Below are 15,512 nucleotides of genomic sequence, written 5' to 3' on the forward strand. Positions count from 1 at the left end.
TTTCAACTTTAAACCTGCCACCATTATCACTGTAAACTGCATATGTGCATTACAGGAATGCAAAACTTGACAGATGCAGCAACAGTACTGAAGGAAGACAGGAGCTAGCGAAGGATCAGTTAGCTGCTAGAACCCATAATGACACATCAAATAGTGAGATGTTTTCAGGAACCTTCAGTGCTGCAGCATTTGAAGGGGACGCGTCAGGACTAATTGTAATCATTCTGATGATGAACCAGGAGTAAACACTCCTCTAGACACACATTACTAGTGCTTTTTACCCGTTTGAAAAGCTACAAGTAGTGCTGTTGGAAAAGTCAAATATAGCCAATCATAACACAATGACAAACCTGAAGTGGAACATGAGGTTAAGAGGTTCACTGTGAAACCTAACAAACATCCATTTCATTCAAGGTGAATTCCATTATCCAATGCATTTACACTTACAATGGCGTATAAAAGCATACGGTATCTACTCTGACCATGACACTCTCTTAATTGAATGTTATTTGCTGAAGCTTATTATTATTTTATAATAGTACTCAATGCACTGAAGTTCCTCTGGTAAACATCATGACTGAATAAGAGCCTTGGGTGATCTCAAATAACATCTTTTTTATTTTATAGAGGAAAATGTAGCATGGATCAATTCTTCACTACATGTTTAGTCCTGAAGACATTCAGCAAACCAGATTCACAGAATCCCCACATGTACAAATGAATCTAAATGTAGTCTTATATTCTGAAAGTCAGATCTTCCACTTTTACCTGGAGGAAGTAGCCAAGGATATAAGCAGGGCCTGCAGAATGCCTCTGATGTAAACGATGGGGCTCTTCTTAGTGATGAAGAAATACATTGCTGGGAGGATGAAGAGGCCATGTAGCACCAAGCCCATTACCACTGTGATGGCGTAAAAACCCAGCTTCTTCCCCATGGCTGAAGGGTCATCCATCTCCAAGATCTTACCGGCAACCAGAAACACGATTCCAAAGGGAAAATACCTGTGATGGAAGGAAGGAAGGAAGGTAATCATTATAATAATCATTTTATTTTTCAGAGCACTTTAAACTGCAATGAAATGAAAAAGTGTTTTTTTTTTTTTCCTGAGGTGTGTTCAGGGCTAACATTGAAGAAGTCTTGTCTTGTCAGGATTAAATCTGAGAAGTTTGGGGACATCCAACTTTTTCTGTCATATAGATATGTTGTGAAACTAATTTACTGGTGTCAGAGGGTTTAAATGACAAGTACAGCTGTGTATCATCTGCATAGCTATAGAGAGAGATGTAATGACAGATTATCTGTCCCAGGGGTAACATGCAGGGTAAATAGAACAGGCCCCAAGACCGATCCTTGAGGTATTCCATGTATAGTCTGAAGAGTGTGTGAGGTAAATTCACAAACAGAAACAAGATATTTCCTGATGGCTAGAAGAAATACCAGACTAGAGCCATTTCAGAAATAGGCACCCACTGTTCTAGTGTGTTGATAAGGATTGCATGATCAATGGTGTCAGGCAACTATTGCCAATGAGGTCAGGCAATAGTATCACAAAACTTGCACCACAGTCAGCAGCCATCAGTAAGTCATTTGAAATTGACTCTCAGTTGTTGATACAAAGGTCAATTTGGAAATTGCTCGTTTAGGTTTGTGGGATTTAAACCGGGTCCATTCAGCAAACTGAGCACAAGCAGTTTGAAAAAGATTTGGAACAACTCCAGAGAGCTGTTGATGATGGTCAGTGACTTGTCCTAAGCTGATGGATATTGATCAAAACAATCCAATACATCCAAGGGGGGGCAGGGGAGGTAAACTCCAGAGGTGGCAGGGATGACATTTGCTCTAATACGGTCAATCAATCAATATGATCAATTTTTAAATAAATTTTGGTTTGCTGGACAGGAAACATCTGTGGTAGAGGAGAAAAGTTTATAAGCTGATTGGTAATATTAATCATGATTCTGGGACAGTGCTGGTTGGCAGAGTTTAGTTGAGAGAAATACTGGTTCTAAATGCAGCAGACCTTGAAGTCAGTAGTTCTTTGAGCAGGGAGAAAAGACCCTGCAATTTACTGGATTTCTGCCTGTGTTCAACTTTCCTATAGTTTCTTTTAAGGCTACAAATTTACTTGCTTATCAAAATTGTAGGAATCAGTAATATTTAAAATCTTGGTTGTAACACGATTTGAGTGCATGTTCATAAAATGGAAGCTACATCAGCCTTTACTTCTCATCCAGTTGCATTTACTGTTCAAAGACTTGTACTACAGCCATGCTAGTGGTTCTATGAGGCTGTACTTAGGTACAGTGGCACTTTGATCTAAATGCTAACATGTTCACAGTGACAATACTGACTGGTTGCAGGAATAATGCGTACCATGTTCACAATCTTAGTTTAGCATGCCAAGATGCTAATTAGTATTAACAAAAGCTACAGCAAGTACAGTGATTGGTTGTTGAGATATTTCAGTCTAGACTAAAGTAGTGGCCCTGGACACTGCCGACCATAAAGCCACACTAAAAATGACAAATTTATGTTTTTTTCAGCAAAAGATTGTGATCATTATTACCATTATGAGCTACCCTGGAAACAATCTGCCAAGCACAGGTGTTGTTGTGCTGGAGCATATAGAATACATTTTTTTTCCATGTGAAGAAATATTCCCAGTTTACATAGTCCATATGTTCATGGTGCTGATCAGACGCAGCCACAACTGAACAACAGATTGGCACTGACTTTATCCAAATCTGCATGTATGCATTTATCATCCATCTGCCACCCACCTGAATGCATTATTTCTCTGATTCAGAGACCTGTACCTTTACCCACCCCTGTGGGCTATATTACCTTTCTAAAAGAGGTTGAGATGTGCAAGTTTGTGATTTCTTTATTGTGTGCTGTATTGATGTCTAAATGTTTTCTTAATTTACTTTAATGATTAGAGAAGCTGCTTTCAGGTTTGTTTCCATGTGTGCAGTAATGTCACTGCAGCAAACATTATGGGACATTTAAGCAGCGAAAGGTTAACCAAAGTTAAGTGGACAGGACATAGGAAACTCCAGAGGAAACAGAATTAAACAATCAATGAAGCTGAACGGTTTAAATGTGCACACAGTGTTTCTCTTTGTTGGGAGACAAACATTATTTCCCATTCTGCTATTAATCAAAATGTTAATTTTTATGACCTGGCCACAGTTGTAACTACGCCCCGTGCATCATCTATGTGCTCCAGTGCAAATAGCACTACACCCCTGCTGCCAAGCTCAGGTTTTCATTTGCTCTGGCAGATTCACATTTGAGAATCAGTCTGGCGATGTCAGACTAATTAGCAACAAAACTGCTCACAAATTTTGTTGATTTACTTTGGGGCTTTTACTTTCACCTCTTACCAGATGACGATGGCAACAATCTTCAAAACTGCCTCATTCAAACTCTGACAGAAGTTGACCAAAGCGCTTCCATTGGGTCCCATTCTGCCCAGCATTATTCCTGGATTGAAGAAAAAAAAACGATAACATATGTTGCATGAATAAACTGATATATGCATCAATCATACACCCACAATGATGCCTTCAACAATATAGAGTTTGTTAAGAATGTCGTCATTCATTTATCTTCCTTGTGGGTGGTCAACACATTTCAAACAATTATGCAAAGATGTGGGTGTACCAAGACTTCAATTATACAATTATACATATTCATGTAATGCAATGTGCACATTACAGGATACATGCCAACCACTTACCCATGGTAGCAGAAAATATAACAATCCCCAGCACATTCATGCCTTCGCTGGTACCGGGTGACGTTTTCATAATGACGTCAGGCGGCGGCGTGAGATCCAGGGAGAAGTTCTGAACATCTGTGCCATTGTCATCCTGGATGCCGTAGATGTAGACCCGACGTGTGGTGGTCTCATCCAGGAGCTGAGCCACCGTTGGTTTGGGGATGAGCTCGGGGACTCTCTGGGTTCGATACTTGAAACCACATCAGAGCACAGGCCCAAACATCAGCACAGTAAACACAAGACCAACAGAGATGCTGATTGTCACATGATAATGACACATTTGTGGGCTCATATCTGAGGTGCTAACAGTTCTATTTTTAAAAAAGATTCACATTACAGTAATGAGATGCCAATGAACACATTAGACAGTGTTATTTTATAATCTGTGTCTATGTTATGAGTTTATAGATACAGGCTAGAGACTTACTTTCCTATATGCTATCATATAATTTTGATTTTAATCTAAAACAAAGAATTGCATGGTGAAAGGGAACATAAACATTGCTACCTCAACATTGAGAAGGGAATTAAATGCACAAGTTAACGCATATATTATGTGTCTCTCTCACATTAAAACAATACTTAAAGACCTAGTTTGATTATGTGGTGGGCATGGGATCATGGGAGTTGTTATCTTCACCGATGAACAACCGCCATTGCTGTTGAAAATCTATCTGACTTGACTCAGGTAGAAATCATGATCATGGACGAGGTAATATTAAAGTTATGTTCATGTTACGTTTAGTCACATTCGACAACTTCCTTCCACACCCTGTGATGTATCATCATATCCTGTGTTTGGATTTTATAGGAATAGCACTTAGTGGGAAAAACACTGTTACTCTGAATAAATGACAGATTTATCTGTGTTTGACCACTGTTGGAAACATATCAGATAAGTTAAGTACATAACTCAAGACTTGCCAAAAGTTAGAAGATTTATATCGTGCCCGTACACTAAATATGAGCAGTCTGTTAGCTTAGTTTAGCTCAGTATAAAGACTTGAAACAGGAAGAAACAGCTAGCTTGGGATTTGTCATTTACTTTAGCTTTTGTATGGATTAAACAAACAAGTTCTATAATTTATTTTGTTACCGCTGTACAGAGATAGGCTAGCGGTTTCACCTGCCTCCAGGCTTTGTGCTAAGCTAAGCTAACCAACTGCTGGCTGTAGCTTCATAATTAATGTAGACACGTGTATGATATCAATCTTGTCATCTAACTCTCAGCAAGTAATTGAATAAGCACATTTGTTTGTGTTTTGACCACATTTTCTATTTTCATTTTTAGTGTATTTTGTCCTTAAACATTTTTGCTTACCTGTTGAAAAGTAGCTTGAACCAGGTTGGCTGGAAACATGTTGCTGAGGAAGACAATTTTGAGAAATGTTAATCTTTCAGTGAATGTCAAATGTGAATATAATTCAGGAGAAACGCATAACTAAGCATTCCCAAAGTAAAAAACCAAAAATGTCTTTCATTATCACAAATACTACATTGCAAAGTCCCAAGGAATAAAAGAACAACTGACTCACAGTGGTTGATTTAAGGCCTCATAAAAAATAAATAGAGATGAGAGATGTATCTCTTTAAATTGTATCTGAAACAGAATTATAGATGCTATCATGAGACCACATGACAGATGCAATATACTCAATACTTTCTAGCAAGTTTTGATTCTCATCATGTACATCTCCTACATTTGTTAGTGGCATCAGTTCAGTAAGTAGGAACAAATGAAGGAAGACAGCTTTTCATTGGACTCGGCTCATTGGAGTTCCTCATGAAAGGAGTAACTATCTTCTGTACTCCTTTGTACCATCTGTGAATATTTTTTTTCCGTATCAATTTCTGCTGAATACAATCTTCATAATCCTGTTTCTCTTTCTTATTCTCTGTCTTATTCTCTTTCTCTTTGCTCTAACTGTCACCACATGCAAAATTAGCCTAATTATCGACTCTAAATTGCTCATAGCTGTTGAGAGTGAATGGCAGTGTGCATGTGTCAGAACTGTGATGGTGACCTGTTCTCAATCTCTCGCCCCATGTGAACTAGGATAGGGTTTAGCCTCCAGCACGGTATGGATAATGGATGAGCATATGGATATATAATACACAGGCCGTCTCTAATCACTGTAATTTAATTCTGATACAGTTCATTGATTTCCATATATGCTTCCACTCAGTCCAGATAATTAACTGGGACCATTTTGCTCAGCGTCAGAGACTGCACAGGCTTGTCGTGCTGCTACATGGCGGAGGAGAAAGCCGACAAAATGAAACAGCTCAAGTGGATATTGGTGATGTTGGAATGACCATCTCAAAGATAAAAAAGAGAAAAACATGAATATCTATTATGTCACAGGCTCAGGTCCATATTTTGAAGTGTCCTTGAGCAAAGTGCTGATGCCCCAGATGGCTGAGAGATACAGTGTAAAGCTCTTTGATGTTAAAGCTCTACACATATATATAGTCCATCTGATTATAATATTGAATAGAAAGTATAATGCGGAAGTATTTTAGATGAAAACTCGGATCAATATATAGCTCAGTCAATCTCAAAGAAGGGCCCAGCCTAAGAGAAACTGCAATAGTAATGTTTCATATCTTTTATTGGTGCTAATACCCTCCTGTGATATATATTAAAAGTATAACTTAATTGATTTAGTGGAATTTTTTTTAGGTGAAAAACAAGTTTGAATGTGTTAGAGTGACACAGTCTGGATAAAATGGTGTGCATATCGCAGAGTCTTATTTATTCAATATATTTGGTGTATTTTCCTAAGCTATTTTCAGAGGATGTCCTAAAGTCTTATATCTGTACTTGGGGATATTACTACCCAAATATCTGATTTTATTATATATATTTTCCAGTCAGTTTGTGCCCTACTGCTGCTATGGGTGTATCTGTGTCTTAACTGGGAATAAATTATTCCTTACAGACATACTGTATGTGTGTTATCTAAGACATTATCATTATGTCCACCAGGTATTGTTGTTGTACCTCTGTGGCAAAGATGATAGGTGTCATGTTTAAATCTGTTTTCCCCGTTGATATGTGTTCCCCCTCACATTACTCTGCAACATCCAGCAGGTGATCTGATCTTACTGTTAGAGTTGAGTTTTGAAATAAAAAATCTTTTGAAATTTTGAGTTTTCTCCACTTTTTTCATTTTTACAGTGTAGCAGCTAGCATCTAGCAGGAAACACACCATTACCTTGAATGAATTTGGGGTTTCTCTGTGTTATTTAAGTCCACAACAGAACAAAATATATAACATACATCAAGTGTTTTTCAACATTTTAATACAGAAATGTTGCATATTATAGCCTTAATGTATTCCAAATAATAATTAGCCCTTTGTTCAAAGAATAAATAAATGATTTTAGACCACTGAAATTAAAAAATGTAGTCTGCAGTGAATGAACAGCGACATTGTTATGATGTCAGTGTTGCAATCAAATCTGCAATATGAAACACCTTGTGTCTGTGTTGCCGACTGCAGGCTTTCGAATAAGACACATTATGTAGCAATCTCTATGCACGTATGAGTGTCTGTCAATCACAACAGAATCAGCATTGCATTAGCACCGGCTGTAAATCCCACACCAACACAGAGCTCAAAAAGCACAGGCAGAGCAAATGCAGAGAGATTAAAAGGCACATTGTATTTTACAGTTCCTGCATTTGACAGAGTCACTTAAAAAAAACATATGGCAAAGATATATGGAGACAATATGGTGCAACTCAGGGGACTATAGTTAGCATCCTGCACGGATTTGACCATTCAGCCATTCAGCAGCCTATCCTGTTTCTAAGACATGGCAAAGCAGGCTAATGAACCCCTCTGACCCCCATGCCCCTAATAAGTCCAAGTATGCATATATTCATACATACTGCGCTCATTATGCATACTTATCACACACTCACACACACACAAACACACAAATGGCTGCAGACAGTAGGGCCCATTTGTGAGTGCACTGATATAGTATGCCTGCATGATAGATGAAGGCTGTAAAGAAGCTTTGCGAGATAAATCCAAAGCACAGCTGTGCTCTGTGAAACACACACACACACACACACACACACACACACACACACACACACACACACACACACGCACACACACACATGCTCTGAGATCCTGTGAACGACAGAGCTTCACCTCTGCCACATGATCAGTACATAGTTGGATTTCATGGGCTTGGCCAGTTTATTACTCCCTTTTTTATATTCTGATTGAGAGTGAGTCATCCAAATACAATTTATTCTTTGTATGATTTGATTTTGTTATTAAAATTCTCAAATATATCAAACAGAACACCAAAATCAACAGAGGATGAAAAGATAGCTACTTTTTTTTTTTTTTTTTTTTACTAAAATTAAATTATTTTTCAGTTAAAACTGTTGTTTGTAATAAAACAGCACACATAAACCTAAAAATCCTGGTGGTGGAGCAGCTCTCTGCATCACAGGCCATTGACTTTACCCTACTGACCAAGTGTCACACTGACACAGTGGCTCTCACTGTCATGTTTCTCACTGCAAGTTGACCCAGGTTCACCTCAAACACACCCACTCCATCCTTCAGCAGCTCTAATTAGCTTAGCGCAATAACCCACTGGCACACGAGGCTCCAGGCTTTATGCTCTGACCTCAAACATTTCCCCTGACTTCAGTCCTCACGAAGCTGCATGCAGAGCGAGACATTTACATATTACAGGTAGTATAAAAACAGTTTTAAATGAAGGTACTGTGCATTCATGCTTGCATAACGTGGCTCTGTATCTCTCACACATCCCCAAGCTTAAAAAATTACTCTCAGTGCTAATAATTAATTTTTCCCTTCAGCCTGCTGCTCTCATTAGTGCTGTTGATATCTGTCTCACTAAATTTAAAGCAAGCACAGTAATATTAAATTTCATATTTATTTATTATTTATATTTATATATTTATTTCCCTTTTTAATGTTGGCGTACAACTTTTACAACCATTGCCTATGATCTTGATTCATAAATGTACATTACACAGCAGACACCCAACCATTCTTCCATAAATACACAGAGGCACACACACACACACACACACACACACACACACACACACAATAATTAATCTGGGGTAAAATATGATAAAATGCATAAAAAAATATACAAACCCCAAAAGAACATATGCTGCAGAATATGAACAATTAAAAAAAATAGAAGAAGAAGAATCATAATGTGACACTGACATCAGTAGATGGAGCAATTAGTTAATGCCCTCTTGGGGTAGACAAGTCACAGTTCACAGTGCAGGGGTTCTCAAAGTTGTCAGAACCTGTCCGATTTGTTCTTGAGAGCCTAAGTCAGTTTCTCCAAAGGAAGCACAGCTGATATCTGTGATAACCACACGTCATCCGTGGGGACTTGTGGGGCACAACATCGCAGCAAAGTGCACTCTTTAGCCAAAAATAACAGAACTGTCAACAGAGATTTTGGCACCCTCATCAAAGAAATTGTCCAAAGTATAGTGCAGCAAGCAGAGTCAGTAAGAATTGTTTGTCAGTAACCTCCTGAATTACAGAATGAACCTCTTCCCAAAATACTTGGATGCACTGACATGACCACGAAACAAAAATTTCTTTTTGTATTTTACTTTTAAAAGTGAGGTTTGAGCTGTTGAGGAACATTTTCTGGAGGCGGATAGGATTAGAATAAATCCTGTGAAAAAATTGAAAGTTTTGTTCATATAATTAGTTTTGTTCCGATCACGCTCCCACAATAGCTTCAGGGAATCGTACACAGACGAGTCAAAAGTTGACGCGGCAGAGCATAAAACTTTGAAATTGCACCCTCGGGAGACTTTGCCAAGACCAACATATTGTCCAACTCTGACAGTTTCAAGCGAATCCCATTCTTCTTTGAGAAAAGAGATTCAAAAAAATGCTGAATTTCGAGATACGTTAAGAAATCGTTGTGAGGGATATTAAAATCTGTTCAAATTTGCTCAAACAAATGCAGATCAATAGGCCTGCAAAATCAATAGGCCATTGGAAGGTCACAGGGGAGACCAAAAAGAAGTGACAAAAGGGATATCCTAATGTTTTCTCACATCCTTCCACACCAGTAGTGTGTTGTAAATGATTGTGGTAAAATCAAAAGGGTTTATTTGCTCTATGTTATTGATAAAAGGGAGGGATTTAAGCCTTCTGGGGTAACAAGCGAGAGACTCGAGACCAATCTATAAAGCTTCTTCCCTATTCATAAACCAATCTGACATCATTTTGAGCTGAGCCGACCAAGAGTATAATTGTAAGCTGAACAAGGATAAACCTCCTAATTCCTTCAATTTAAGTTTAGAGAACTCCAAATGTAATGAGAAATACAAGTCCAGTGACTTAAAAATGCTGCAATCAGATAACATGGAAGGAATAGCATTGATCCTCCCAAGGACTGAAGTTGCAAGCAGGTCCATTTCTTTAAATCATTTTTCATTTCTTGAATTAATGGGGAAAAATGTGTCTCAAACGAACTGCTCAAATTGGTTGTGATGAAAACAACCAGACATCTGAGGCTCTTGTCTGAAAGGGAGATTGTATCGACATGTTCCAGGGAAATCTGAAAGGTAAAGCAACAGATTTTCCCAAATTAATTTTATAGCCCGACAATGTGATGTAACAGGGGGTTTGAGCATTTATTGCTTCTGTTTGGGTATGTTTGAAAGAATAATATAAAAATGCGGTTCACGTAAAATGCAGCCTCTTGTGTGGTGATGCCACAAAATTACATTTTATTGATTGCTTTTTTCTTAATTATTTGCATTGTATTGTTTGTACTTTGCTGTTTTTTTAACATCTACCTTTCCTGGGACCACAGACGTAAATTAGATTATATAGCTAACTCTACCTCAAGGGTTGTGTTGTGCATGGGCCCTGTTGAATAAACTAATAAACTAAAAAACGTGTGTGTGAAAAGGTGTCACAGTGGCATTATTCATGCACCTCACATCTGGATGTAATAGGAGATTTATGACAGTCTCTTACCGAATGAGATCCAGCAGAGCATCGGCAGAGCTGGTCATTGGCTTCTTGCTGTCTTCGGAGTCCTCCTTCTGAGCAGCTCCGCCCGGGTGGATGATGTATACCATGACGATGCCCACTACCACGGCAACAAAGGTGGTCCAGAGGTAGTAGGAGATGGTCATGATGCCCAGGCGGCTGGAGCACTTGGCGTCCAGGGCAGCTAGACCTGACATCAAACTGGAGTACGTGGACACACACACACACAAAGGCAGAGACAGAAACAGTTGGGAGACAAAGAGACAGACAGAGACAGAGGTTAAACTTTAGAAATCGAGAAGGACTTTGAAAGACCACTGCTAAAGAACTGCCTTTGTTGTGCTTCAGTTTTCAGAAGTGGATTCTTTGAAAGTGATTTTCAGTGTTCCTGCAGAGGGAGGCCGGATAAAAATGTTAGCTCAATGGCATGCTGTTGCAGATGTTCATTCATGTTCATTGTTCATGTTCACTTAGTGTTCATTTGCATTCCAACCACTTATGGAGCAAAGCAAGTGGCACTAAACTGCACAACAAAACTGAAGGTTAATAAATATATAATACTGAGTAATGGCTTCCCAAGGTTCAATACAATGTTGTAACTATTACTTCTGTTCATTTAGGAAGAAATTCCCTTTGTAAACACAAGAAATGATATAAGTGCTTCACAACAGTGTCACAAGTGCATGATGGAAAAAACAAACCACTCAGATTCAACTGTATTTGCTTTCACTTTGAGTGCACATGAAAGCACTAAATAGTCTCTAGCCTAAATACACTGCTGATTTACTTGTAGGTTATGAAGCACGCACAGGCGTACCCAGCAGCCTTTAGTTTGTTTGCTCCACATGTGTGGGAAAAATTTCCTCAATACCTGAAGTCAGCTGAAACTGTCAGCTCATTTAAATCATTCATATTACTGTTTCCTGCAGTTTTCCAGTAAATTGCATTCATAACTTGTTGTTAAGGTAGTCTGGAGCTATTGTTTTTTTTATATTTGTTTGCTTTCCCTCATGTTTTTATGTCTTTTAAATGCAATCTATGTATGTTTTAACTATTTATTGGCTTGCTTTCGCCTCTTGTTTTTATGGTCTCTGAAATGCAATTTCAGTGTTTTATTTTTATGCATTTTTATTCTCCTTTAAAACACTTTGAATTGCCTTGTTTTTGAATGGTGCAATAAAAATAAACCTGGTTCAAAATGATGAATAAATATTGAATACTTTGCATGCGTTGATGATAAGTTAATGAGCAAAGATTAATTGATTCCACTACGTTCCTGCATGATTTTTTTTTTAGTGTTCAAAGGACTCAAACGAACACTGAAAATGATAGTGGACGTTGGAGCTTTGACAGGCTTTATGATCACTATTCACCCTAATAACATACTTTATGTAAGAAAACCTTCCATCAAGGCTTAAATTGTGCATCTGATTGCACAACTTTGACATGATGGCACCACTTAACTAAACTCAATGAGCCATTTTCACACTAGAGAAGCCTTTTCTATAGAAGAAACAGCCTCTGCCATCTCAAATACGGCAATCTGTGCCACTGGGAAAATGACAGAGAGTAAAAAAGCATCAAACTCATCAAATCATTAACTCAACCTGTCTGTCTTTCTTTGTCTTTCTGTCACTTTCTCCTCATATTTTACTTGTGAACTGTGAATCTACTGAAGCCATTCAGAGTTTTGTGCCTCTCTATTTTCTATCACAGAAAGCCTGGGGGAGGGGAAACTGCAATCACAAACATTATAAACAGAGTAATTTGCATTTAAATGGGCTTCTTTGAATAGTCTCGTTCAGATTTTCATTTTCACTGCACTGACATGGTAACATTCGCTGTAGATTGAGTTTGCTTCTCAGCTGCTGTAATAAAAACATTTTAAAAATGCAGGCAGATCGCTAAGCGTGAGAAGATGTTGGAATAGTGGCACAGCTGGACAGTGGAGCCAGTGAAAGTAGGAAGAGAGCTACAGAGATCTTTACTGGGTCTCTTGAGCTGCAGTGACAAGATTTTCTCCCTGTCCAAAATGTAATCTGGTTTCACTTGACAAGCGTTTGGATGGGGCAGCTGAGTCTTTCTGTGCCATCACTGTCTGTGCTCAAACTCATCCTGTCATCATCTTTGAAATGTGTGACAGAGAGCCTCCACCTCCTTTTCTGGAGTCTGCTCAGTGCTTAACATTTTTAAAAAGTGTGTCATCTAATTTTATAGCCAGTCTGCCACTACTTGTGATGCCAAAAAAAGCAGGGTCACAAGGAAGCATCCATTTATCCATAACTGAGTATGCTGAATCATCAGAAAGCATTTTGGATTGGTTGAAAGAATCACCAGCAACAGTGATTTTCTGCCTATAGAGGCTGTAGGACTTCCTTTAAAAAAATTGAAAATTAAGTTTGTGATTAAAGGTTTCCACTACACTGCAGCCACATTTCCACAGCTCTGAAAACAACTCAGTGATCAAAAACTTGCATGAGAGATAAGGTCACATCTGGCTTGGACTGGAGCCTGAAATCACAACATGAGTCTGGTAGGAATATATATTATCACTGAAGGGCACAAGCTCAGCTGCCCATCTCCCGGGCTGTTTCCCAGCTCTGGGAAACAGCCTGGGAGCTTAAGGGAGACCTTAAGATACAACTTATGATGCAAGTAGTGCTACGAAGGCTCTGGGAAACGGGGCCCAGATTGGTTGTGAGTTTATCTAATTGCATCCGGTTAACAGGTCCAGCGCCTCAGGCTCCCAAAACCCAGAAACTCCACAAACTCTCAAACTAGGCAGTACTAATCAATATTCTGTTACTGTGTTACCTATTATTTTTACTTAAAATGTTTTCAGGAACATATTTTAGGAAATGTTAGCTGTGATACAAGAAAGGCTGTAACCAGGTGGCCACCAGTTTGTTCCCTGTATGAAATTGAACCAAGCACTGCTACACCACATGTTTGATTGCTCTGATTGACTGCAGGTCCATTCAGTTGTGTGCAGAGGCATTTTGACCTGCAAGTTCTGACAACGTCGCTTGGGGATCAAAGAAGAACTGAGAGTTGTCAGACTAATTCACATTCACAAGTTAATCTGGTGATGAATTCAGCTTAAAGCAAGCAATGATTTGCAGGGAAAAGTTAAGAAAATGAGATTTAGAGATGAGCATATAACAAAGATCATCATCATCATCATCATCATCATCATCATCATCATCATCATCATCACCCTGGATGTGGTTTGATTACATAACAGAAGCACAGTTATGCTGCTTGAAGCACCAGAGTGACCCTTTGCCACTTTTTTCGCCAAATTAAAAGGACATTGAATAAATAAAATATTCACAGTTGGCATGTTCCTACTATTACTAAAACTAATACTACTAATAATAATAATAATAGGAAGAATTATTATTATTCTAATAATAATAATATGTATTTTTTTTTTAAGGGACTGAAGATTCAATCATCACTGAAGTGTATGTCCCTGAGCTCAGAGCTCAGTTTTTTCAGATTGCAGTACTTGCATTCAGTTAGGACACATTGTAAGGCAAAACGCCTGAGTGCACTGAACTGAGTGATGGCATGTTTGTAGCCTGATGTCAGACTGAACTGTCAGCTCATTGCACTCCAATTCCATATTCAGTGTGGCATTGCCTCCACTCTAACAGATTTCCCAGGGGGATGGAGGGGGGGATTCGATTTTCCTTCACCAGTCATTAGAGACCAACCTCATTTGACATCAACACTGGTGTGTTGCCATGCCAAAATACTAAATACTAGCCACTGGTTTTGTTACAGAGTGAGTGCATTAGGGGTAATAATGTTTTGTGTGTGTGTGTGTATGTGTGTGTGTGTGTGTGTGTGTGTGTGTGTGTGTGTGTGTGTGTGTGTGTGTGTGAGAGAGAGAGAGAGAGAGAGAGAGAGAGAGAGAGAGAGAGAGTTGCAGAGTTTTGGAGATAGATATTGGCCATAGAGATGTCTGCCTTCTCTCCAATACGATGGGACTAAATGGCACTACAATAAATAAAACTGAAATTGAAATATTTCTTTCTAGTAAAAAGAAAGTAGTTTCCCTAGATTTTACTGCAGATGGAAAGTAGTTCCTGTATGAAAGTGCTCACAACAAAGCCTGTGGATTATCTTGAGTAACCAGGTGATGATTTTTTGGAAAGAGACACTGGTTTTGAATTTTTAAACGTATTTTTTTTGGTGCTTTGAGCACCACAAGCCAAGGGAACCCAAACTTATCTACATACTCTTTTTTGTTTGACTGAAAATAGCCTCGACAGCAGCGTCTATCTAGTGTATATCGGTCACCACTGTTGTTATTACTTCTCTCTGCTTTTGGAGCACAGTTTAACAAAAGCTTGATGACAGCTTTAATCCTGCCCCATGCTGCTGATTGGCTAATCAATAACCTCCCCACAGTGCTGATTGGTTGATTATGTTTTCATCTAGACACTGCTGTTATACGTCACAATGTCAGACCAGAAAATCAGTCGACTCCGGGGAGCAGGCAGGTTCGAAGGTCTGGACCCAGGCAGGTATTTAAAAGCATCAAACAATAATACCATATTATGTTTTAGCTCAAATCAGCACAGTCAGACAAATAATTATATTATGTTGTTGCCAATCAATGATCAGTGTTGTTATAAACAGAAAAGGAATAGTCTGGAAATATAAGATCCCACAA

At 38.6% G+C, this 15,512-nt stretch overlaps 1 protein-coding gene across 1 annotated transcript in view; it reads right to left on the reverse strand.

Moving 5' to 3' along the window:
* Positions 1–15,512, reverse strand: part of slc1a7a (solute carrier family 1 member 7a) — a 51,599-nt gene that overhangs the window by 9,347 nt on the left and 26,740 nt on the right. Inside the window, exons 3-7 of the mRNA XM_084732124.1 lie at positions 10,814–11,029; positions 5,107–5,149; positions 3,744–3,975; positions 3,388–3,487; positions 769–1,002 (exon numbers count right to left, since the gene is read on the reverse strand). Of these exons, the coding sequence (XP_084588250.1) occupies positions 769–1,002; positions 3,388–3,487; positions 3,744–3,975; positions 5,107–5,149; positions 10,814–11,029 (825 nt within the window). The remainder of the gene's footprint in view (positions 1–768; positions 1,003–3,387; positions 3,488–3,743; positions 3,976–5,106; positions 5,150–10,813; positions 11,030–15,512) is intronic.

This window comes from Lutjanus erythropterus, chromosome 12 (genome assembly GCF_056507025.1).
Source record: "Lutjanus erythropterus isolate fLutEry1 chromosome 12, fLutEry1.hap2, whole genome shotgun sequence".
In the NCBI taxonomy this organism is placed as follows: Eukaryota; Metazoa; Chordata; class Actinopteri; order Lutjaniformes; family Lutjanidae; genus Lutjanus; species Lutjanus erythropterus.